Genomic DNA, 27641 nt, shown 5'->3' with positions numbered 1-27641 from the left:
GGCCTTTGTTGCTTGCCTGTGTAATCAAAATACCAATTTCTCAGTTAAGAACATTGCTCTAGACAGAGTTCAGCATCACAGCATTATAGCTCTCACCCATGTGAATGCATTTTACACTGATTGCTGTGCCCTTTGATTTATTCAGCAGAAAACCTGACAAAAACCCAAAATGTTTCTTTCCATGGCACAGGAGGGATGAAAGAGAGGCCTGACAACATTTCTTTGTAAAACTCACTCACAGCAACTAAATAACATTTCTGATTCACTGAACAAAACACCAGAGGTCCATTTTAATACAAGGTGGGCAAACCATGCCATATATGACAGTGCAGAGAAGGGTTAAGAGATCATTTATAATGCCATACGTTTGAAGAGTTTTTTTGTTGTTTTTTTAATCATTTGCACTACAACAGTTCTTTCTTTCTATTTTGTCTTCTAAAATCCTGTGGTGCGTACTTGAATTTTTAGGTACGAATTTCATCTGTTATTTTAGAATTTTATGTCACATTTTCCAGAAGAAAGCAGAGTCTGTAAGATAACTATTGTACAACAAAGTTTGATAGAATATATATCTATAATTTTAATTTCCACATTTTTTTGGCCTTCCATTATTGGAGAGTGCACTGCTCATTTACTAGATGAAGCTATAAAAGTGATTGCTTTACAGATTGGGAGAAATAATTTTCTTACTTAGCTGATCCAGGCGACAAAGCATATCATCACTTAAAGGAAGACAATTATACTATCAATAAAAGCATTTACTAAAGCTAGATTGTGACTTTTTTTCTTTGCCTAATTATAAATGCATGAGTTTTTACTATAAAAGAAAGCTATTTTAAATATAACAGAGATTAGTAAACTCATGCACTTTCCATTTTCAAAGATCCTTTACTTGGATTAGCATTATGAAGAACTAGATTCCTTTACATATTTCCTAGATTAAACATTCTAGAATTCAGGGACATTTTTTCATCTTACACAAGGAATGAGAATCACAACTCTCCAGGAATGAATATTTCAGGGTTCAATCACCCTTAAAAAAAAAAAAAGCTAACTATTCCCTTTTTTTTTTTTTTTTTTAAAGCAACATTATTTCATTCTGATATTTATATATTCTAAATTATCATCAGCCACTTCTAAATGTTGGCTACTAATAACCCAAAATATGCTCTTCAGACACCTGTGGTTCTGCTTTGGCTAATGTTGATATCCTTTCCACCAAGGAGAAATCTCAAATCTAGATGAGAAAGTGTACTGCAGGACATGCAAAAAGATGAGGACAGAGTATACCTCCACAAAGGGCAGTGTTCTCTGGTTCTAAGATGCTGCTTTTTATTTTTTGTTAACAACACCTTCAAAATAGAACTAATTTTTTTTCCTGCACTTGCATTAACTGATGTTCTGAGCAGCACTTATCAAAGCTACAAAAACCCAGGATGATATAGCCACAGCAATTTAAGGAAAACAGAGGCACAGCCAGCAGCCATTTCCTTTTACTACTCACTTCTCTCTCAGCATCTTTCTCTAACTCTTTCCTTTGATCCCATTCTACCATCCTGCAAAGTCAGCCTTTAATTTCTCTATTTTTTCTTCCCAGATCACTGCTATCAGAGTTCCAATTATAATTTCATCTACCTTGTCAGAGGCCCACCAAGAACATGCCTGGCCTCTTACCAGCACTCTTTTCTGATGTTTTCCTAAATAAATTACTTAGTTTTCTGTTCCTGTCCTCTTTCATCTGATTGATTCCTCATTAAATCATAGAATGATTCTCATAGATCTACCTTTTATTCCATCTGCCCCACTACTTTCCTTCCAACATCATTCTTCACACTCTCCCACTTCAGCCTTAGTTCATCATTTCACTCTCGCCTTGCCCACTCATCCACTGCTCCATTTATTCAGTTATTCATTCACTTAAGGAACATATCCTATTCTCTAACTACATAAGTAGCATTATGCATTCTACTAGCCTTAACAGAAAAGTTTGTGGAAAGAATTATTTTTTCTTGGAGTTTTAAGAGTATTTACAGTTTTGGCGTATCCAGTTTGGTCTTAATTTTATTTTGCATTTGCTAGAGCTCCTGCAAAGTGTTGACTGAATATATACAATTCTCAGGTAGTCAGATTATTGGCAGTTGTTGCAGATTAGGACTGGGAGTGTTTTATTCTTTCTTAGTTCAAAAAAACATCTGAAGCTGTGTCTAAGGTTTTTAAAAGAACAAAGCACTTCCTATAGTTTCTTCTTTAATAGAAATAAGTATGCAGAATAGACTCTGCAGCTCTGCTGTAGCTGGCTCAAGTGTCTCACACATGATTTACTATTGCCTCTCACCAGACTGGATGCATTTCTGAAGGCTTTAGCATTCTGCTTCGGCTACAGAGGTGCTTCATACACTAAAATGAAGAAATTTTAAAGGGACAGCTGTACAATTCCCCAGCTGTTGGCCATAAGTAGAAAAATCCACATAGCGTGCTGAGAAAAAACCGAAAGCATGTAAGGAAAAAATGCTTTGTCTCTGAGGAAATACATAGGGGACACAAATCAATAGCTTGTCAGTTAGCAGCTTTTTAACACAACTTGACTTTTATCCAAGCAGCCTAGTTGAAACTTAGAAAGCAAAATAAAAGGAAGTCACAATTCCACAGATTCTGTCATTAATTGAGTGAAGGGCACATGCACTGCACAGTCAAAAATTAAGGAATAGCACATTGAAATCACAGAGGAGCTAAGTGTCCTGAAGGACTAGACCACAGGTATCATCTCATTTCTTCTTTATAAGCATCAGCAACTGTCTGTGAAGGATGAGAATAAAGATCCAGTGCTACTCCCTCATGACACCTTCATCAACCAGGTCTGCAGAATTTTCCTTACACTGGAATCCCTATGAAAGTGAAGTCAGAAGATAGCACATACACTTCTAGTCCCAACAATCACATCACGGACTTGATGCCAATCCCTTCAAAGCACTCACTCTAAACTTCAGGAGAAAGTGCTGTCATTATTTCAGAGGCTCATCTGAAGTACCTATCTGGAAGGAAACCCTGAGGGATTAGAGTGTAAGAGAAAAGATAGAAGGGAAAAATCAACTAGATTCAATGAAAGGTCAAACTGACAACAGTTAACAAGGTCACACAAAGCGCAGGAAACAGTTCTGCTGGGGAAGGCCTTGGAATAAAGCAGTTTGCTGCTGAAGGACCTCTCTCATGTGTTATAAAAAGCAAAACGGAGCAAATAAGGCTAGGTTTCAAGAGAAAAAAGAATAGCCTCATATTTTAAGCTGTTTCAAAGTGCCAAGGATTTTCAGATCCCACAGTTGATGTTCCACAGAGTTGTTCTGTATGAGAGAAGGCAACATAGGGCAGCTGCAAATTTCATATTTCGAAGAATTGATTTGAGCCCTTGGGTCTAATTTTTTTCATAATGACACTGATGCATACTGAGTGCTACACAATCATAAATATCTTTAGAATCACAGAATCACCAAGGTTGGAAAAGGCCTCCAAGATCATCCAGTCCAGCTGTCCACCTACCACCAATATTTCCCTCTGAACCATGTCCCTCAGTGCAACACCTAAATGCCCCGTGAACACAATCAAAAAAACAAAAACAAAATCAATCCCACAGATTGTGCATGTCACAAACTAGCATCAAAATAAGTGGATGTTTTGGCACTCATCTCTGCGTCATTTATTCATATGTAAAATGGGAACTAAGCTATTCCTCCTGTCTGATAACTATGAAAAGCTTATTCTTGAATATTAATATTAATTATATTAATTGCATTAATATAAATCATTAATCTTGAATATTAATGAAGCATACCTATTTCAGCATTAACACCATAGAAAAAAGAAAAAGTTTGTCTACAGATTAAGTCTTGATCAGTGCTCATTAAGCAAAAGATGAGACTATACAATGAAAATAATAGCAAGATAAAATACTATACACATGCTTACATCATCATAAGTACTCCTGCACATTAAATTTGATAGGGCCCAGTGGGAAGAAGAGTGTCATATTCAACTGACATCATAGCTATAAACAATTTAATGGCATAAAAAGAAATGATACAAAGAATGTGTTTTTTTCGTACCATAAGTTACTGTTTCTCACATTAGGGAATGCACAAGTCGAGTATCAGCTCTTAATTTATTTTGAGGAATACATAGCAGCGATTCAAGCTGCAACTATCAAAAAGTCCTTGCAAAGATGACCACTTTATACTTAATCTCGCTATCTTTGTAATGCTAATGCTTCCATCTCTCAAGGCCCTTCTGGTAATATTTAATTTCAGGAAGAAGGTCTTCATATTCCAAGAATGTATGCTACAAAGAAATCAGACTAAAGAGAAAAATCTGTACTGGTTTCCTGGTAATACTCAAAAACATTTTAATAGAGGTTCAATGTTAACATAAAATATTACCAAAACCCATCTCTCCCAAGTGATGATGCATACAGTTATAAACCAGGCAAAAGAAGAATATTAGTTTTTAAATTGCATCCGTCTGTAAGCATATTTGTGTTCAAGAGATCAAAATATTTTAGAAAACAGAAAGGAAAGAAGATAGAAAATGAAAGGAAATACACTTGGATAAGCTAATTGTTGAAATAAATAATTAAAAGATTTCAAGGAACAAGAGATAGTGAAACTGCAGAACGTTGCTACTGTGGGTAGTGGTTTGTGGATGACAAAAAGATGAACAGATTCAAAAGTGTTTGTTGAAAGATCAAACAAAATGATGTTAATATTTGTTCACTATATATACTTAGTATTCTGTCTGAATGTCTCACTCTGTAAGAATGGGCAAAGAGACATGGAAATGATGGAGAGTAATGTAGAGATATTATTCTGAGATCTTTACTTCCAGTACTTCAGACTAAGTTTAACGTAATTTCATTTCCAACCAGTAGGCTGTATAAAAATTTATAAAACACCTTAGCACTGTAGAAACCTGAGGTTACTTTAAAAATTAATGTGTGAAATCTACAAAAAGGTTGGATGGGCCCTGATCAGCCTGGTCTGATGGGTAACAACCTTGCCCACAGCAGGAGGATTGGAACTCTATGATCTTTAAGGTCCTTTCCAACCCAAGATATTCTGTGATTCTATGGTAAGTCAGCAGTAACAGATCAAAGCACAGTTCTAAGAAATCAGTCAAGTTTCAGGTGGACGAAAAACATCTGTGATCTAGATGAGCATACAAAATTCATCAGAGATAAAATATACTGCTTTCTTTGAATCCCTACATAACATATCATTGGCTATCATCACTTTTTGGGATGAGATAGCACTAGAGGTAAGAGAGAGCATGGGGTACCAACACTTCCACAAGGGGAGCACAGCTACCTAACAAATCTTTTCTGAGCTCATACAGTCCTGGCAGGTCTTATCAGCTCTTCCAGTAACAGTAGGTAGGAACTTGCATGCAATCTATATGTTGTAGAAATGTCATAACTAATTTTGTCTAATGCCATCTGTTATTGGTTTCTCTGTGCCAAAAAGTGTCAGTGATGCAAACCACTATTGTCATACAAAAACCATCCATGCAAATTATCAGACAAGATTTGGAGATATTTTCTGTGTTGTGAACCTGCTATGTTGAACCTGAGTAGTTATTACTAAACAAAAGCAATGAGACTGTTCACAGAATGGCTGGATTATCAACACTTGTAACTCTTCTGGAACTTACAAAACACAAGCACATCCATTTCTGCTAAATCCACGAATACACACGCATTTGTAGCAGACTTAAATGCAAATAAATTTGTGAACTGCAAATATGTACAAAAATACTGATCCAACTGTGAAAGACTTTTTCAATTAAAGATTTTAAAGTAGAAGAATTATGACATTGTTTCTACTAAATATCTAGCATGTTAGAAATGCTTTAATTCATGATTCTTAATTCATCGTCAGACGCATTACTATTACTATGGTTCTTTTAAACAATGGCTACAGATACTGGAAAACAGATGAGTGATATTATATAACGCTAAACTGCACATTACACATGCATTCCCTTCATAGAATCACTCAGATTGGAAAAGTCCTTAAAGATCATTCATTTCTAAATCCACAGATACAAATTGTAGAACTTAAAATTAGACTTTGCCACCTGCATATCTGGCTTCTGCGGGCACCAAGAAGTTTTAGCTTAAATAAACCTTCCCCCGCCGTCCCCTCTTGAAAACAAGCCAGTACAACCCAAGGCCCTGATTGCCTCTAGAATGTAACGATTTTTTTTTTCTTTATAAATTATTGATGTAACAGTCTCATACTATTAATTTTCTATTGTTAGAGCACTCTTTAAGGCAGGCCACGCCTACACCTTCTTAAAATTGGTGGGTTTCAGATCTGTAAGAGAAAATAAGCTGTTTTGTACAGCAATCTACTATGGTGCCTATTTTGAGGATATCTGTGCATCTGATGAAGTTTTAATCCCACAGTAGGCATTGTTTTCCATAGAACATTAAACAAAAGCTGGACTACAGCACCTTATGTTTTTGAGCTAAGACATCTAAACTAGACAGTAGGCAATGACAATAGAAACTATTTACCTCAACAATTCATTCAGAACTGCACAGAAGGATCCATTCTCTGACCAAGTTTCAAAATCCTGTCCTGTAACCAGAAGCTTAAAATAATTCTTCCAAGTTTCTTTCAAAATATGTGAGGGTAGCAGGAGGAATAAAGCAGAGCAAAGACTAGACAGCAGGTTTCTTCTATCCCAAATAAACATCATGTTCAAATGAAGGCAGAAATTTCAAGAATTTCTGCAAACTGTGAGAGTTTAAATATCAAGGACCCAGATAGATCCTCTATAGAAAGAATATCTTCTACATTTTCCAAACCTTTGTTTGGAACACCCCCTATTTTATGAGGTTAAGGACCTTCAGTACCGGTTTAATCTGATTTCTGTCACATGCCTGGTAAGGTAGGTAACTCTCTTTCAAGCTGAAAATTTAAAAACTTTTAGATGGATCAGGATTTTGAACCTATTCTTCCACAATTCAGGCAGATGTTCTGTGTCAAAAACATTTGTCCATCTATATGCATCTCTAAGATGTAGCAAAAGTTTTACCTGCCCTCTCTTTTCAGTCATGATTAATAAAGTTGGACATGGCTTGGCTTACCTTATATTGCAGGATCTAGCTCCCCAGCTGAAACAAATGAGAAACATTTCTTATGAGTCCTTATGGGATTTAGGCATAAAACCAATGCTGAACACTTCCTTGCTATCAAGACTTCAGTGGATGTATGTACACGTAGTAACATAAAATGAGTCAAAGAAGTTTAAGTGCCTAAATAGAAAGGTGTTTCCCCCCCCAGAACAGCTAAGCAGGAGTTTCTGCATATTACTGTGTCCAGATGTTAGGTAGATACTTGAATGTCCAATGTGAAACTGAATTATGTGAAATTCAGATGCAAATTGCTTCCTTCAGGAGGACTCACCCTTGATCCACTCAAAGGATCCTACTTACTTGTTCCTGAAAAACCAAAGGTGAAATGAGTCTACTTTTGGCACTTCTGAATTTTAAGAGATGGAGCTTATCTCTAACACCCCTCCTTTCACAGTCTTACAGAACTTGACCCAGGAAAGACTGATAAGAAAGCAGTGGGGCTATAACTCCATTCAATACCTTAGATATAACCATCAGCTGGGTTTCAGCTCTTAAAAGCACTTTTTATACTCCCATGCATCAAACATGCATTAGCATCCATTCCAGTTTCCCACTGAATGAAGTGTATTATTCTTTTAGCCTTCACACTGTTTTTTACATTGATTCCCAGCATTATCTTCACACGAAGAGGGACTTAACTGCTACTTAAATACATAAGTTTAGGTTATTCTTCTATATAATGCAGCTATTAAAGCAATCCTTTAAATGAGCCTAGACCTATCCCTACACACCAGAGATAAACACACGAGACCGCACTCAGAGAGGCCTACATACTTTCTTAAGATCTCCCATGGTTTCTCTTTCATAATCTGCTCAAAGTCCACTGTCCACTTGTTTGGATCATTTTTTTCTAATACTGAAACCAAATATTCTAGGCTGAAAATTTAAATTTAATCATGCTTTACTCAACCACCTGCCTACAGAAAACTGCAAACTCACCCAGCTCTCTTCTCCCTCCAAGTATAGTTTATGTCAGTTTAAACTTATCAAAAGGTGCCCTTGCTATCTCTGATGGGTTTGTCTTTTCCAAAGAAGTAGTTTTCTCCCAAATGGAGGACTCCACATTCCTAGGATTACACAAAGGCTCTAGGTTAAAAAATAGTGCCTAACTGCCAACATGTTTCCTAAGGAGAAACTGGACTGAGGTTCTCAAATGTTCTCCATCTTTTCATAACAAAACACAAGTTTTTCAGTCTTTCTATAACATACTAAAACTTTGAAATCATCTTCCCATTCACTCACACCTTGACATAAAGAAAAGGAACGTGATTGTGGTTGAAAATAAGAACTAACATTCCAAAAGCCTGATAGCTCTAAAACCATTCTAGGCCTTACGTGTGCCAACAAAAGCAGACAGAATATGGTTTTAAACACACTTATGTATGGATTTATACATATTTAAGATACAATAAATAAACACAATTAAATATTCACTACTGGTGTCAGTTGGGGAACAATTTCATTAAAACAAAGGTAAAGAAAAAAAACCTTCTAAAACACTAAGAATTTCCAAGCATTACATGAACTTGCAGATCAAGTCTGTCAAAACCAAGTTCCAGAACCAAGTGGTTCTGCCTCCACTGTCAACTGCATCTACGTGCTTCCTATCCTTATGTTGTATATAATCTGTGAGATAACACACTGAGTAACACAGAAATCAAATGCAAATTAGAATTATGCCAGTTAAAAAATAAAAATAAAAAAATCAGTCTGTAGCCTTCTGGACTGTTTTGCCATATGAGCACTGATGCAAGGAAGAAGGCAGGGAAGGGCAACATATGGTGGGGAGGGCAAAGAGCAACTTGGGATCACACAGCTGCCCAGACAGATTTGATTTGTCATGGAATGGCAACTGCTAGTGTTTGCAATGCAAAGTGTACAAATAAAAGCTCAAAAAGCTTACAGTGCTCCACTTTTTAGTAATTTATTTGTCTTTCTACAGTAATATATTTTATCTGTTTTTCTAATTTGGTTGCATCTAATCCTAAACAAATGTTCACAAACTACTCAGTAAGTCAGAGTATGTATCATCTTATGATTAGACCCTGCCATATTTAACAGAGAGTTCATATGATTCTTCAGATTCAGCACTAAAATTCAATAGCTGTAGGTTAAATTAGATCTTTTTTTTTTTAAATCTTATTTATGAAAGGGACAGAGTCCTCTTTCCATATCTGCCACATCAAGCACTGACAAAAAGCATTCCTTGCAAATATATGAAAAATGATTTATGAAACAGGAGTACTGGAGGAAAGGAAAAATGGAAGGAAATGTATTGGCATGCCTTAAAAAGTGTTAATGCTGTCAGCTAAAATAATATTGTAATTAGCATAGAACTCAGATTCTGTGCATGTAAGAAATGATACAGCAACCTGCTAATTAAAAACAATACCATTCAGATGTTACTGAGGCACAAAGACTGGTACATAATTATGTGCAAGGAATAGGAGGGTTACAGGAAATGTTTCAATCTAGTAAAGCAACACAGCTGAGAAAAGGCTAAAGCAATAACCTTGAAAACAAGCATTAATAAGGTACTGTCACAGCACAGGAAGGATAAAATTTTTGTTTACGCAGTGAGCCAAATTTTGCCCAGAGGCAGGCCTAACTTTCACAAGACAGTCATATACATACATGCATAGCATCTGTATACATATATGAGAAAGTGAATAACAGCTTTACCTAAGAAAATCAAGAATTCACCCTAAATCTGCCTATTATTAAAAGTTCTATAAAAATAGCATCATAATTTATGTGTGTAGTGACAAATTCAACAGTGTTAGAGTTGGGAAAACATACTCATGTTTGCTGTTGTCTTTTTTTTAATGAATATATATATTTACAATTCTGATTATAAAAAACAAATGCTTGGATCTAGCTTTTGGTGCCAGTGCTGGAACAAATAATTGCCAGACGTCTCTGAAAGAGAGAAGCAGCAACTGACCTGCCTAACAGTGATGCTGTAAGAAGAAATTCATTAATACTGTATTTGCAGAGCACTCAGATACCACAGCAAGAAGCACTACTGAAAATCCTATGAGGAAATAAATCATTCTGTATGCAGTGCAGGATCTGGCAGATGTGCAATAAAGAAAGCCTGGAGACATACATTAAATACGAGATTAAAAAAAGATTCCACCCATTATCAACAGAGATAATATCCCCTGAATGAGCATCTTCTCCCTCAGGCATTAAATATTTGATGTATTCTCATTTGACACAATGGAAAAGTCTTCTTATTAACTAACATGGTAAGATTACACCAAGTACCAGTTAGGTATTTCATGTAAAATATAGCATCAGATGATGTAATTAAAGTCTATCATAGATACATGTTCTGGGGCTAGAATTTCCTCATTAGTGAATGGCTAATTTTGCAACTAAATAACACTCCTGCAGTGCAACAATCATTAGCAAATGTATACTACTGTAGCACTCAGAGGTTCCTATCACCACAGCTCAAGGTTGTTGGCTGAGTTAATCAATTCATGCTTCACAGTGCGTTTGCTGTGCTGCTTCTGGAATCAAGCTACCATTTTCTATAGCTAGCTCAAGTCAGTCAGGATAGCAAAGACGTGGCAAGGAAAAGATCAAAAGTGGTGACAAAACCTGCAGGTTCACTGCTAGCTCAGTTCTCTGTACAAACATGCTCACTGTTCTGTAAATTACTCACTTTATTTTACTCTACACCACTTCAGTTCTGCTCTTCTGTCCACGTAAACTGAGCTTTGTCTTACTCCATCAGCTCAAATCTGAAGTCAGAGTTCAACTTCCTCCTCTCAGGGACAGGAAGGATGTGTAAGGAGAACTCTGGGATGCACCCCTAGGATGGAAAGATCTATCTGAGCTACTTTCTGCAGTACATCAGAAACGGGGTGAGGAGGCAAGAAGACACCACTCATATCTGTCCACAGAAATGAAATACCTGATAGAGCAAGCTGGCTTTTAGCTGTAGTCCCAATATCTGGGCTGAGATGCAGCAATGCTGTTACATATTATGGTTCTCAGTACAAAACAAAAACAAAACAAAAAACAAACAAACAAACAAAAAACTGCATGAAGCAATATGAATGATCAAATTTAGCTCATCAAACAATAACTTTGACTTTTACATTGGCTACTAAAGTCAAAAAGAGCACTCTACCTGAAAATGCACAGTGAGGGAGACTCCCTGCCTAAGGAAATGCAGGTGATGTTTGGGAAGCCCTGACTGCACCATACTTAAAGCTTCTCAGGTACCACTTGAACAGGCACAGCCTGTGGTTGATGATACCCAAGTTAACACTCATTCTGACCCCTGGAACCAGCCTGCACAGAGTAGGGGCACAGCTCATTGGTGCTGATCATCCAGACTGGTGAAAAGAAAGACAAGGCTCTTCCACAACCTGTGTAATAGCAACTATATCTTGCATTCACTAGGACAGTCTGCCAGACCCATTCTGCTCAGCACTGCTGTGGTCTCACCTTGAGCAATGTCTGTAGTTTTAGGTGTCACAATACAAGAAGGACAGAAACCTGTCAGAGAGCATCCAAAAGAGGGCTACAAAGATGTTAAAGGGTCTACAGGGCAGGATGCGGCTGAGGTCCCTGGATGTGCTCAGACCAAAGCAGAGGAGCTGAGGGGAAGCCTCACGGTGGCTGCAGCTCCTCACAGGGAGCAGAGGGGCAATGCTGAGCTCTGCTCTGTGTGACAGTGACAGGGCCCGAGGGAACGGTATGGAGCTGTGTCAGGATGGGCTGTGGGGGTTGGGGACAGGTTCTGCACCAGAGGTTGGTGAGCATGGAATGGGCTGCCCAGGACAGTGGTCATGTCCTCAAGTCTGCTGGAGTTCAAGAAGCATTTGGACATCACTCACAGAAATATGGTTTTGAATTCTGGGTGGTCCTTTGTGAAACCAGGAAAGATCCTTGTGGGTCCCTACCAACTCAGGATATTTCACAATTCTACTATGCAGAAATGGTCTGACTATTTCACATGATCTCCTTTAGAAATAAGATGATAGTCTATGCTTACCTAGCAAGGGGAAGGCAGGCTCTGGAATGTGCAAAACTCCCAGAGCCAAACAAGCGATGTAAATGCTTTCTCTCCTCACTACTGCTTGTAGCCATGGCCACATGAATACTTGCTGTTTAGAAAAAATCAGCTGAGTTTATAGGTTGGTGAAGCGTGAAACAATACTTGGACTCTCCTCTGCCCAATTCAGATAGACAATTAAGTCTGACCTAATTGAAAGTGGCATGTCAAACCTAAGTTGTCTCTTAGGAATGGAGAACCAAATAAAGATTAACAAGTTCCTGGGAATAAGAAACAACAAATGAAAGTAAATGTAAGGCAACAGAGCTAGCAATCATTTCATCATCATTAAGAAATTTTAACAAAAATTCAAGAATTTGAAGAAATAAACTAAAACACAGAATGAGGAAAAGCATTCATACTGAGAAAAGCAAGATCTTCAGAAAAGGTCAAAAGTAGAATAGGGATCTAAGAGGATGGCAACAAAACTCGCAAGAATTACTACATAAAAGTTATTCTGATTCTCAGAGTAGCTCAGAGCACTCAATTATATCGATCCCTTCATTTGAATACTCTAAAATTTCCTGTCTCAGGAATCTAAATTAGTCATAAGGGAAGCTGAAACTAATAAAATAGTAAAAGCTTATGTTTTATTTGCTTGTTCAGCAAGTTAACGGATCTAATTAATTCCCACAAACTGACATAAATGTTAATGACAAACGGTTTCCTTTCCTAGTTCAAGTTTTTGCTCATCTTTCTTGGAAAGGGGATATTTTTTCTGATATTTGGTATTCTAAATAAATTATAACTAAAATATCAATTGTGAGGTACACCAATATAAATGTACAGGCCCTACCTTTAATTGCATTTGACTCTGTGCAACTTGGGACACCAGAATCACAGGTGAACGAAATGACTTTTTAAAGACAGTTTCATTGGTGTTGATATTAGAATAGACATTTATTTTTCAACACATCAGAAAAATATGATTCCTTATTTCATAGATGTCTGTCAAAGCTGATGTAGCCTCAGTGGTTATCAAAAAATCAGCATCATCTTTAGTCATGCAGCAAAAATAATCAAAGTCCTGGAACAGGCAATGCCATGAAGTGACAAGTCTTCACAATGGTTACACTGAAATAACACATCAGTCTTCAAAAAACATGCCAGTCTTGATCAAAAGGCAGTCCACTTAATGAAACAGGACTTCCATTAGTAATTTTCTGTTTTACTTTCCCAGTCAGGAGATTATATGGAATTTAAACAAAGATTAATTATAGTTGGAAAAGGATGTTCTTTATTCTTTATCATGCAATGACATGTTATGTTATGGTGCTGGCACAAGCAGTAAACGCTAAACTTGATTTGTTTTTTAGAATTCCCTTTCTGATCCATATATTTAAAGTAACCTTTCTCAAAAATGATGATTATTGGGATATATAGATTCCCTATTCCTTTTAAAATTTATCCTACCATTAAAATCATACTTTTATCAGAATATCTAAATAATTAGGATATTTTTATTCAAGAGAAATGTGTGTGAGGTTGTCAAAATTCTTAAGAGATCCTAATTTCTTTTAGCATTTCTTAAATCCTCTTCAATTTTATTATTTTTTTTAGACAGTTTTACATAAAGGAAGTTTAGTCATGTAGCCTCAGAGTGTACCTCTTCTTTGAACAGGAATTTTGAATTTCAAAACAATCCTTAGGAAAGTAGGCACATATACAACATAGAATCTGGTGTCAGTTGGCTAAATCTGACTAAAAGTATTTTCCTGTGCTTCAGAATCATGAATAGCATAGGCATGTTTTAAAAAATTATTTTGTTATTGCTTAAAGAGGAAACTACCTTGTCAACCACAGGGTACAACAGCAATTTCTCAGGTAAGACTGCCTACCATTAGTATGGCTATAGTGCATTTAAACATCTATTTAAACACCGCATCACCTTTTTAACCAGTGCAAACAGCAAATATCTACTCCAGCCACAGTAAGAGTTTCAGATTTTTTATAACTAGGAATCAAAGAAAACTCAAGGCTCGTAGGACAACACTGCTCAACAGTAGTTTGCAGTTCACATGTCATCTGGGTCTGCATTTAAAATAAAATGAACATTACACAGCAGTCAGTGGCATAACAACATAAAGATATTGGTCTTACCCTTTGATTTCAAGTCATTTAATACTTTTGATTCCACAGGCAGTATGTCACTCACTAGTTTTATCTCAATATTTCGGGACGCCAGTTCAAGCAATTTTTCAAAAAGACGTTGCCCCTGGAAAGAACAATAAAGGAAAGCAAAAGTGGTGAAGCACTGGATTGTTTAAATAGCATATCATCAAATTAAAGATTCATGTCATATGCATACCTAGTACAACAGGTGAGTAAGTAAATTCCTAAATATGGTTATAGCTACACTGAAGGTTATCATGTTACTGTTCTGAAGGCCAAACTTGCCTTTTGCTTTTCCCAGGCTATGCAATATCACTAATGATGTGCAACACACAGAGAGTGAAGTGTCTAGTTCTTGATGCTGCGTGAATGTATTTTTATATTAGGTTTCTTTTAATCAATTACTTTATGTTAAATCAGGATAAAAAAAGTGCATGAGAAAGACCTCATCACATACTTTTGTATTGATTGAGTATTCGTTGTTTTTTTGAGTGGTTCCAACTGTAGTGCAAAAAACTTTCGTGTAGTCACATGCTCATATTTAGAAGAGCTACACCAGACAGAAAGACAATAATCTACATTTATTTTATGTAATTTTCCCAGTTATTATGCATTATTTTTACCATGTAAGCCCTATTTCTAGCAAAGAACACAAAAAGGGAACCTCATCATATTACAGAAACAAAGATTAAGGCAATTGTTTCCCATGAAAAATAAAAATCTCCAATCAAGTCATACTTTTCCATGTCCAAAAAAAAAAAAAAGAAGAAAGAAAAAAGTTGACTTCTACAGAGTAAACATTTAATTTTTAGGTTCAATATTTATTTAAAAGAAAACGCTTGGTTAGAATCACGTAGCTACATGACAAAAATAAAATATCCTATGTGCCACTATTGTGCTGTGTTACTACAGTCACAGAGTTGGAGCTTCTTGTTGCCATTCGAGCTTACTTCAGCAGACACTAGTTACAATTAGCAGCGTCATACATAAAAAAACTTGGGCTAAGACTAGGACTGCACTAACTACAAACATCTGTGCTTATACACAAATACAAAATCAGTTGAAAAAGTGCCTATTCATATAGTATAATGTTAGCACTGAGGTAAAATCTTGCACACCAAGTTTAACTGTTATGCCAATTTTAAATCGAATAGTTAGAAGACAGAATCTTGCACAGGATTGCATTAGAGAATTCTCTGTACAACACCACAAACTGTTACTCTAAAATTATTAAAGGATCACTATTCTACTAGAAAAGCCGCTGCAAAAGCAGTTTCTGATGAAGGAATGTGATGTAAAATGGACTAGCAAAGACTTGTTCAGAAGCCCTCTTTCCTCACCGCACCAAGAAACAGCAGCCAATGGGAAGCCTCTTTGCCCTGTGATGCCCAATTGAGCTGGGATTTCAGCAGTCACAGAAAGTAGTTCTTCATTTGTCTACAGTACAGACATTTCCTAAGATTTACTTCCAAACGTATTAGGCAAAATAAGAATACCCAGCCTCCTGAAAACTAGCTTTCTCAAAATTACAGAGCAGCCAGAGGCTGCAATGGAAACGCAGATCTGCTGTTAGTGCCTGTTTGATGGCTCAAATCCGCAGCATAGCTCCCTGCTCATCCCAGGGTTTCCAGGAATTTAGCAGTCAACAAGACACCGCAGCAATGAAAGCAAGAGAACATACCAATAAAAGCATGCTCTACATGAAGATCTGAATACTTATTAGACTCAGCACTTCTTGAGACGACTAGGTGTTCCTGTTTGGAAGAAATAGCACCCACATTTTATCTCACATACCTAAAAGACTTTGTTGAGCTGCTATGCAAATCAGACATTCCCATTAGTCACAAAGCTAAAAAGATCTTTCTCATCGAATTAATTCGTGAAGGATGTTAGTTGGAAGGATTTATTTATTAAAGAAGGCAGATGTTACCAGAGTTAAGAATTAAAGAGATAATGGTGTGCAGGGGTTGGGTGCTGCATACAGAACTATGCAGCAGCTCCAACTAAACCCTTGGGCAGCAGCACGTTGCTACTGAGTAGCATTCCTTGGTGCCCTGGATCCCCCAGAAGGTCTCTCCTGTAATTGCTGCAGATTGCAATCAATTTTGGGGTCCACAATGAACTGCACTGTTTCCAGCCCATACCTTGACCTGTTTCACCTGATCTTAGCATGTGTTGATGTGTCCAATGCAGCACTCTGGCTATCTCTTATAGGTTACTCTGACAGTTGAGTTGCCCACCCAAGGGGTGAATACATCATTTGGAGCGATCCAATTAAGACATCTTCTCTGAAAATACATCTGTTTTCCCACCAGGAACACCAGAAGCTATGTGTTTATCATGCCCTTTTTTGTCCAAATGTGATAAAAACATATAAACATCTCTAAGTAGCAATTCTTACAGAATCATAAAGTGTGGCTGGCTAAGACTAGGACTGCACTAACTACAAACATCTTGTTTATACACAAATACAAAAAAAAAAAATCAACCAGCATCAGAACTGGAAATAAGTCCTTCTGTCACATCTCTTGATGCATAATTCCTCACTAGATATTAGAACTCTCACCAAGGCTTAGGTCTAGGCATTCTAAACAACTCTGAGAAATACACAAGTTGTTTTTAAAAAACTATATGTATTCTAGTAAAGTAGGATATAAAAAATTATTTCTCACTGTTGAAGTACTTTCCTTCTTTTCCCATTAATGTTAATTTGAAACTCAGTTTCTATACTTTCTGACATGTTCACTTGCAATTTTACTGCTTTGTTCTATGAAAAAGAAAAGAGACAGGGCAGAAGGTCTGAAGATTTTTGTCACTGTTGTCAGCACATTTGAAATGCTTCTGTTAAATACAAACCCAGACCACACTTTCTCTGTGAGACAGTACGGGGCTGCTGTGCCACTACATGACAGCAATCTGAACCACTCTCATACAGTTAGATTGTGAGGACTGAGAAATAGTAACAAGCCAGGTGCCATGGAAATGCAGCACACTACCTTTCACTGTATTTGCATTTTAGCAGACAATAACATTAAGAAAACAGCTCTCCTGATAAAATATTATCTTACATTTTCACAACGCTGTCTCAGAAAATCTACTGAAAAAGACAAAATAAGCTGTAAAAAGTATATATCACATGAACAAACAGCTTTAGGCTACCATCCATCTCAAACATCAGTCCCAACTATCCATGCCACAGCAAGCTGGTGAATGAAATTAAAAAAAAAGTTATAACTATCAAAAAGCTCTGAAATTCCTCACAAAGGACTGATTCCAGCCTAATGATTTCCTTTGCTTACTGTTACCTTTGTCAGCCTGCATTCCTCTTTAAAAATAAAACAGGGAAGATAAAAACCACAAAATGCATTTACTGAAGTTTTCTAAAAGTGAATTACTGTTTCCTTCAAAAGCTTAGATATCTACAATTTAGACAATGCTTAACTTTATATTTCAACAGAAATAAAAACAGTTACTTCCAGAATTTTCTTCTGAATTTATTCTACATAGTTCTACTTACAGTTTTAAAAAGTTGCCCTATCATCAATTGTTAAGGCATATCTGCAAAACAACACTAACAAGCACAGCATGCTGGCAGAAACCAATACAGTAAATAAATAACCCTAAATTTAACTTCTGCTATTTAATGCAAAACAGAGAAACTCAAAATGCTCTCCTCGTGTTTTTCTAGCAAAACAGCCAGTGTAGACTCCAACCAACTTCTAGAAGTTCAGAGTCCAAAAACATGCTTTCACTATAAAAACTTTCTCTCTTTTATTTTTATGTCTCCTTTTGTATCAGCCATATCGGGGAATTGCCACCATCTGACAGGAAGAGATGGCTTTGGAAGTATTAGCGTACAGAAAGAAAATACACTGAAATTTCTGTAGCTGGCTGTAGCCAATTTCTGCTGGCAGCTGCTAGGTTTACAGGTGTTCTCATCCTCTTTGTACTTATTAACGTTTTTTAATAATTGTAAAGGATGGATAACTAATCTCTGGCACTAACATTTGTTCTATCAAACAAATCATGTAAGACCCTTGTACAACACCTGTCTGCAAATGACACACGGCTCACCTTCAGAGATTTCATTACCAAGCTGGACAGCTGGCTTACATAAGATATTCAGGTGAGTGGGAGACGACCCCCATCAAGCCATCTGAGAACAGCACAACAGGTAGGGAAATAGAGATGAAGTCAGAACCATTTGGTTTTTGTACGATCATTGTAAAAGCCAGACCACTGATCATCGTAGATACTCCAAATATCCATTCAGGGGAACGTGTGCCATACTTATGGTAATATCAATATACCAAAATAGAATTGATGCTTACTTGTTAAAATGAAGTTTGCGAGGAAAGACATACTGAAACTGTGTAAGGTCATCATAAATTAATGTTTCTAAACGTTAGAAGACTCAGAGGAAATCAACTGTGAAAACAATTAACTGTGAATATAAATTGGAGAATTTACTGCTTTTTTTCTTCAAGATGTGTTTTGGACTTACATATACATATGGACATAGATTCATGTGTGCCCATAAATACGCATACACAAAGAACATGGCTAGTTCCTGCAGTTAAGGAAAAGCAACCTAGACTACTCAGCTATTCTCCTCCAAAAATCAATGCGTTTTAAACTGGTCATGTAAAGAAACTCGCTTTGTAATACATCTTACCATTCACAAAATGAAAACTATAATACAGCAGGACGCGAGTCCCCAAAGAAAAATGGTTATGTTCTCAGTTTCTGATAAAAGCAGCACCATTTAGGGAACAACTAGAACTTCCTCAACTATAACCACTACAGTACCTAGAAGTTTTGCAGCAGTCCCTGCATAATATTTCTGTTATGTGAGGACAAATTTGTAAAAACCCAAGGACATCTGACTTTTGAACATTACCAGATAACAATTACTGAAGCTTCACTTGTCATTTCTCTTAAAAAGCAGATGCAATGAATGATACAGGTTTCCTTCCCTATTTTTCACTCACTAAGCTTTGTACACATTCTCCAGGGCAGCAATTTGCTAAGAATCCCTGCCTCTTTGTCAATTTCTTTAGCAATTAGATCGGCCAATAGCAGCACAGAGTTTGAGGATGAATAGACAAGCTTGACAGAAAAATCTATCAGCTGTTCAGCCCACACTGCTGTACAATTGAGGGAATGACTGGAATATTAATCACATTTTAAAGAGAAGTAATTACTTTTGTAAGACAACTGTGTATTCTAAATAGAAAACTAAAATAGAATATTACTAAAAATATGCTACATTTTTTATGGCTTAAACAGTGCATTTAAGGATGAAGAAGCAAATCCACTTATGTGTCTCTTCTTCCTTTTTCCTGTTCTGACACTCAGCAACATCTTACAGTTCTTTGCATGAAAATGTGGAACAGTGAATGGAATTGATGCTCAACTACTGAAATCCCAATTTCCAGTTTGCTATTTTTATTCTCTGCTTGGGATTTGTTAGGCTCTGCTGATTTTGAAGTGAATGACACGTTGAATTTTTTCAAACAAAACTTTTTTAAAAGATTCATACACATACCAATTCATGCACATCTTGAAAACATCTAAGGCATTCTCTGTGAATTCATCTGCTTGAATGACAGAACATTGGTTTGAAGTTTCTTAGGCAATGAATTTAAATAAAGCTTAGCTACATAATTACATTGTGAAAAGCCTCAATATTTTGATATTCAGTGAATTTATTCAAGAACTCTACTCCAATATTTATAAGCATTATAAAAGGAAGGGTTTGTGCTAAATTTTCCATTTGAATGCTCAGCTCAGGCTTTCACTCATTTAAATGGACATAGAGTAGATTTTGAAGAAAGTGAATGTATGCCCTTCAGATAGGCAACACTCTCTCTAGAAAGAAGTACCATTCAGTTCATCATCTGAAAGCATAGGCAGTTTGAAGCACCATCTTTGGTTGCTGACAATACCAGTCACTGTCCACCATTTAGCATAAGGCATTTTTTTACTGCACAGTATCATCCAAACTAGAGAGGAAAGTGAAAAGTTTGTGACATAGTACAGTATTGTAAATTCCTTATGTTTACTTTACTGTGATTTTAACTGAATTCCATTCCAGCTGAGTGGCTTTTTCCAGCAAACAATCCATTATTAAAAAAAGATACTCTCAGCCCATCACTTCTTCGATATCTTAGTTTGACAGGGTAACTCTAAGTGGAAATCTGCCCTTTTCCCATTTTCTAACTGCTATCAAGAATAATATATTTGTTGGCACAGCATCACTGTAATGCATATTTGTCTCATTTGGTGATTTATGATTTTTCCTACTGTACTTTATTGCACAAGCCCAAACTCATCACCCTTCAGATTCATTTTGAAAAGATATTAAGAATCATGTGATACATTTGCTATCATTTTACACATCAATTTGGCTCCAGAACTAATCCACATAATTACTCTTTTACCTGATCAGTTGCATCAAATAGAAAATAAGTACATAACTTTATGGATATTCCCAAATTATGGATGTGTTTGAATAGTTACAATTCTGCAAGTTTCTTAAGATTATACAATGACATCCTTTCCTAAGATAGAAGTGATATGAATGTGTTGAATGTGTTCCTAGTCCACTGTGCCACCACTCTCAGAAAACTAATATCTTGACAGGACAATCCTCATAAGAAAACGTTGGTTTGTTTTTTAAACTACCCAAACAAATAGGTTTGCTACAGAGAAGGGCTGCAGCTCTAAACAATTGATAAACAACAAAAACAGATTGTTAAAGTCTCATCTTTTTTTTAGTCTAGAACATACCTGGCATGCTGATGGATGACTGTGATTGAGGTCCCACTGGGAAGATACTATGTCAACAGACTTTTCAGCCATATTAAGCAAATTCATCCAGCCTTGGAAAAGAGACAAGTGGGATGGTGCACTGTCTGAATAGTTGATCCCTTCAGGAATATTTTCCACAAGAGCAACCCTGAGAATAGATAAGGAAAAAATAACCACTTAACATGAGCGCTTTTCTTTATAAAAAAAAAGTCTCCAATTGTAAAAAATGCCAGGTTTGGGCCTGTGGGTCAACATCAATTCCCAGAAGCTCTCAGCAGTCAGTTACCTCACAACTCATTCTAAAAGTTGCCAACTGCCATGCTCTTCACTTCCCAAAACAATAAAACATGGAGATGACCTAATGCTAAGGCAATAAAGCAATTTAAGCTTTTAAAGCCCTGAAACATCAGCTTAAACACAGAAAAGCTTAATTCTTATAACACGATGGAACCAGTCCATAAAGAGAAGATGGGAAGCATAAAACAATCTCTTAATTTTTTGCAACTCTTCATCCTTGCATTTAATGTTTCTCTTTTCTCTAAGCAATGTGGTAATGTGCATACTTCCTGATATTCTCTTAGTTCTGCTTTACAGCTGACATTTTGTTATTAAAAAAAAGTGTCTACATAGGAATTTTCCCTTTCCAGTTGCTCTAAGCTGCCTAGTTGTGCTGTTGTTTTTTTTTATTTGTTTTACCTACATAAAGCTTTGACTGGAATCCTGTGGATAAGGAAGGGAGGATGATTATGCTTGCTTCTTTTTTTTTTAAATTTCCTGTTCTTTTTGAAAGGCTCCTTACTGTCAATATTATTCAAAATGCTTGCAAATTACATATATTCACATGCATCCAGGAAGCTAAACAAACTGCATAGCAAACTGACAGTTTCAAATATGCCTCTCTACTTCAAGGAAATTTTGTTTCATTCAGCATGCTTGACTTGCTCAAATTACAGCAGGTAAGGCTCCTCACTTCACTCAATAGAAGAATATTAAAAATAATCACAAGGGAGAAGAGTGTCTTTAGGTAAACAGTTGAAATTATCAACTTAGACAAGTTGCACTTTTTTAAGTGCCTCTTATAATGTGACTCAAACAAATTAGATTTAGGAAAGCTGTAACAAGGGCTCCGTTTCATTGCAATCAAGTATAACAAGTATTTCCAAGACTGTTTCTATACTACTTCTAATCATAATTATCAACTTTGGCAATATAAATCAAATTTTTAATGTTTTGTTTTGTTAGTAAATAATCAATATAAATATCTAATATAAAAGAGAACTGGGCACTTTCTGCCCATGAAAAAAAAAATAAAATAGTTCTGTATCTCCTATTACTGAAATTCATCCCACAGTGTTACATCGGAAATTTTACAGCTATTTCAGAAAATCTAACATGTTTGTGAAGCTAAGACACAAGAAGACTGAAGTTTAGTACTCGTTAATACTAGGGGGCAGGATGGGTGAAGTATTGTGAGAATGTGTTATTATCATATGCTTGTTCTTCCTGCCTGGCTAAAATAAGCCAACACCAAACTAACAAAAAAACCAGGTACAGCTCTTTCTTTCATTAGCATCAAATGTTCTCTTATTCCATAAAACAACTCAAACAACACACATATTGCTAAACTACAATTACTGACGAGACACTCCACAACATAGTTGAACATACTACATTACTGATAATAAACATTAAACTTAACAGCATTACAGTAACATAATCATAACATCAACAAATTAACGATAAGAGGTTGAAACCTACAACTTGTTTTTTAATGTCTTCAAGTATGCTTTATTCTAAAATGTTCTAAGTACCCCGTTCATAAACTTTCAGAATAATTAGTCCTCTAAAAATAAACTACCCTTTTGTGCCTATTAGCAATGCTATACTTTAAAAAATAAACTATTTTAGACTAACACCAAGGTTTATACATACATTTCTGCTGCATCTAATATTCTTACAGAACTTATTAAAACTATATATGGATCCCTTAGAAATCTAGTTTGCTTCTTTTGGAATAGTTAATATTGCTAAAAGCCCCAATAAAATTAAAAGCTTTCAGAGTCCCAGAGCTCTTTTAGTACAACAAAGATACTCATCTACTATCTAGAGAGAAAACAAGGCACAGGAGGTAAAGCGATTTCTACAAGGGCATAATAAAGAAAAAACAACAACAACAATCAAGTAGCAAAGATTCTAAATTAATCCATGTCTTTTAGGGCCTCTTCAATTGTCCACCCAATCATACATGAATACAAGAAAAAATTACATTAAATATTCTCCAAAGACATTATTCCAAAAATAATCCATCAAATTTTGTTCTGATTTAGCGAAAATTTAAAAGTGCACATCATTTCTTAATAAAAGATCTGACCAAAATTTCTCAGCATTGCCTGACGCTCACAGTGATTTATGTAAACAAATAGACAAGAGACCACAAAATATCGAATAGGATCAAATAAGTCCAGATCACTTCCAGTGACTTGCAGAGGTATTTCCTATAGACTGTAATGGCATGCTGCTTCACTGCAGACCATTCAATTCTCCCCATCTTAGTCGATCTGCAATTTGACAAAAAAGGTAAGACTATTACAGAATCACAGGGAATCATCTATTTCTTCCCTCAAAGCTGGGTCAACTTCAGCAGGTTGTCCAGGCAGGTTTTGAATAGCTTAAGTACTTCCAAGATCAAGAAACTTAACATTATTTTTGAGATTAGGGCCTTGATCCAGCTGAACACATAAATGCTTATTTCTGCCATATCAACTTGACCTCATTAGGTGTGAAATAGGAGAAAACACTACAGTATAATGTATATACATTCTATACCCAGATTCCACAAGCAGCTGGTAGCAATTCCATGGAATGTAATATAAATATTGCTGTGGATGTCGGCCTCTAATTTACATACACATTTGAGTACTGATACCATGAAGATATGAAAAAAAGTTGAGCTTTTTCTCTCATTCCACAGGTTAAAACCATTTACCTATTCGTAGAAAGTACTATGGAAAATTTGCTAGGCAGAAGGAAATTCAACCCTTTCTTCAAAGGGCCTCTGTCTGATGCAAGGTGCTTGCTTCTTAGTAAATAGCTTGCCTTGACTTTTGGACTGGATTTGCTCTTTAGAAGGAGATCAGCTTCCAGTTTTTCAGTCTGCAATTCAACACATTGCAGCACTAGGACTAGCTGAGGGATTTGACTGTGCAGCTCTTGTCATTCAGTTCAGTATCTGTTCCTATATTTCATAATCTTTTTTTTAAGCAAGTTAAAAGTACTTTGTGTTCTTTGGCAGACAAAAGACATTTAATCTATCTGGGGCAATAGTTAAAATGTTGTCCTCAGAGTTCAGACACTTCCTTTTGGTAATGAACTGATTATGCAAAACAAAACAAAAACACAAAAACCAACAATCCAACCTGTAACCAAATAACCCAAACCACCACAACACATCCCGGTGCGCATTCAAAAATTTCAACACCAAGCTCAGAAGTAACCCCCCCACCCCCCACCCCCCAGAAAAGAAAAAGAAAAAGAGGAGGAGGAAGAGGAGGAGAAAAAAAAACAATTGAACAAAAACATAAACAAGCAAACCACCAACCCACTTTGTAAAGTAAATTATTTTTATCTTCACAATCTTTCCTCCTCATTGGGCACAGCAGCAAAGTTCCTATGCTTAGTCAAGAAGAATTTTGTTTAATTTGCACTATAAAAATTTGAGTTCAAAAGCTCCAATTCAATAAAAACTGAACTTAGATATGTTTTGTTCCAATATGACCCACTAAGTGCTTTTTTGAATGTGTAACAAAAATTTCCAAGAGAGAGGGTCATTTGCAGCCCTCAAGGAACATCAAACCTGGTGACATCATTTAGTCTGCAAAAGTGGCATATTGTCAAAGCGAAACAGAACAGATGTAACATGGTGATTAAAATAGACTTTACCTATGCACAAAAGTCATTAGCAGACAACCTTACACGTGTTAGATATCTTTCCTTTCCCTGACTTCTTAGTGCTTTATTTATTTCAACTGATTAATGTCAACATAACCTAGTCCCTTCAGTAATATAGCTGAGTGTTCTCAAAACTACTTCTAGTTCACTGAGAAACCTGAAAGTAATATTATTTCTGTGACGTCACAGAGGGAGAGAAGTGTTAGAGCTGAGACTCAGGCTTCTCTAAGTGAACAGAAATGTGGTAAGCGGTGTAGTAGTATTTAATGCCTACAAAGGAACAGAACTTGACCTCTATAATAAGACACTTCTGAGTTCAGCTACATGACTCACATTTAGAAATTAAAATTGAATTCTGTCCCATGCTGAGGATTCTCCTTTTTCTCTGACTTCTGTAGGTCAGAAAACAAGACTCATTTCTGATCTCAGATCTTATTTTCATCTTTTCGAAAGGAAACGGTTTAGGATCTGAGTTAATTAGAGTAGAAAGAGTGCTAGCACAGTAAAAATAGGCAGAAGCTATGTTTGCTGCTTCAATAAGCTTAGTATATTAACAAACATCTATAGTTTACTTAAAATGAGCTCGTTAGTCTCTATCCAGAGTCACACACAAGAGAACATCCAGGTCTAAAGCACCTGAGTGACATCTGAATTTACACATTAAAGGAAAGAAGTTTAAAAACACACTCAGCCATTTATATGAGATGGTAAAGAAATGAAAGATAAAGTATGTTGTTGTCTGGAGGCTTCTATAATTCAGACAGGAAAAGAATAAAATAAAGTAAAGAAGGAAAGGAGAATGAGTCATGCCCTTAAATCAAGGAACTAGGTAAACATATCCACGTATAACCCCTATTGCTTTCTTAATCCAGAAGCTCTGGAACCAACAAACCCTGCCCTGGAGGACCACAACTCCACACCGAATTTCAGCTCCCCCTGGGTTATACCTCTGCAGTCTTAATATCCACTCAAAACCCACTATCTTTCTGACACCACTCCTTTCAGCTGAGGTTTTCACTAGATCACCTTCATGCCTTCTATTCCCTCCTACATTGAATCAATCCTGTCACAGTTGTTCCTCATAGCTACTCAGCTGTAACATTGGTCAAGACCATCTTTCTTCTCTTTAGCTCAACAGAAGCACAGCTGCAGTTCTTATTTCTGGAAGGGAAAAGGAAATATTCTAGAAAAAGTATAACTACTATTTCAAAATCACACAGAACAAACACTCTCAGAGAAGAAGCATCCTAAAAAATAAATAAAACCAAAGGAGGCGTTGGCACAGTTTATCAATAATTTGCCTGTTCCATTACAGTTAGTGGTAAGGACTTGCAAGGGCAGTTTAAGAGGATTCTTTGATTCAGATCTGCACTAAACACAGACGTGCTCAGATTTCTTGTGTTAAAAATTCTGCAAACATACAGCATAGATACAGAGCTTTACCTGAACATTTCTGACTATTCAGGAGAGCAGACTAGTGCGATGCTTAAATTAAAAAGCTGCTATAAGTGCTTCCCTAATGAATGCACATTTTTTAAATTATATGCAATCAGTGATAAAACATTGCAATGAGCATATTAACACTTCTCACTTTAAGAAATCAAACTGTGCTGGAATTCTAGGGATCACAACACCAGTCTTTGTTTTAAAGGAATATTCTTCAGCTCCTGACTGTCTTCATATTCAGAATCTGGCTGCAAATTGCTCTGGAAGATAACAGTAACAATACACAAGATATGAATGTAAAAAGAAGAAAAATGAGGACAGAGTACATTTAACTAGATGCTCTAATCGTATTTCCTAAATTTTCTTTCCCTACATATATGAATTGCAACTAAGAGGGATACAAGAATAATGGTTTAACAATTGATAGTGTGCCTCTGAACAGGACCACGTGACTACCACGTTCCAGCATATAAGGAAATGGAGCCATAGCTACAGGCTAAAGCAGCAAAGCAACATTTCTCCCAGCTACTTCAAGCCAAGGAGCCATATACCACACTCCTGGGCTTCTGCACTTCATCACATATGTGAGTCCCAAATCATACTTGAGTTAGCGTGGGTGCCACAAGGGCATTTTGACACAAGAAAGGGCCACATTTTACAACCCTACCGCCACCTCCGTCATCCCTCACCCCCCAAAAAAATATCCTGCTGTTTCAGCTCCCCTTCAGTGACACAAAATAATAACACATCACAGATGTTATTTTCAAACGAAAGTCCTGTTATACATGAACATAAATCATCTAAGATTCAAAAATGTGAACTTTTAATTAAACGTATTTTAGGTGATATTTTAGTGTCCTATTTAATTATTTCTCTTCAATGGGAATCCTTTAAGAACTGATGAGCACAGGATCATCAATATCTCAATCCAGCCTGTGTCAGCAGCTTTTGAAGACTCTCTGTTTTGTCTCAGAAGTAATCAGAATTGAAATGTACTACAAATTAAAAACTAACCTTATGGTTCAGAACCCAGAAAAATACATTTACTATTCAACATAACAC

General features: G+C 36.3%; 1 protein-coding gene across 1 annotated transcript in view; it reads right to left on the bottom strand.

Moving 5' to 3' along the window:
- Window positions 1–25257, bottom strand: part of LOC100547975 (inactive phospholipase D5) — a 57600-nt gene extending 32343 nt beyond the window's left edge. Inside the window, exons 1-3 of the mRNA XM_019612736.2 lie at window positions 25125–25257; window positions 21165–21333; window positions 14361–14475 (exon numbers count right to left, since the gene is read on the bottom strand). Coding sequence (XP_019468281.1) covers window positions 14361–14475; window positions 21165–21333; window positions 25125–25141 — 301 coding nt within the window. The 5' untranslated portion in view covers window positions 25142–25257. The remainder of the gene's footprint in view (window positions 1–14360; window positions 14476–21164; window positions 21334–25124) is intronic.
- Between the last annotated feature and the right edge of the window lie 2384 nt (window positions 25258–27641).

The sequence above is a fragment of the Meleagris gallopavo genome, chromosome 2, assembly GCF_000146605.3.
Source record: "Meleagris gallopavo isolate NT-WF06-2002-E0010 breed Aviagen turkey brand Nicholas breeding stock chromosome 2, Turkey_5.1, whole genome shotgun sequence".
NCBI lineage: Eukaryota > Metazoa > Chordata > Aves > Galliformes > Phasianidae > Meleagris > Meleagris gallopavo.
Note: the sequence above shows the minus strand (reverse complement) of the source record. Positions and strands in the feature narration are given on the sequence as shown.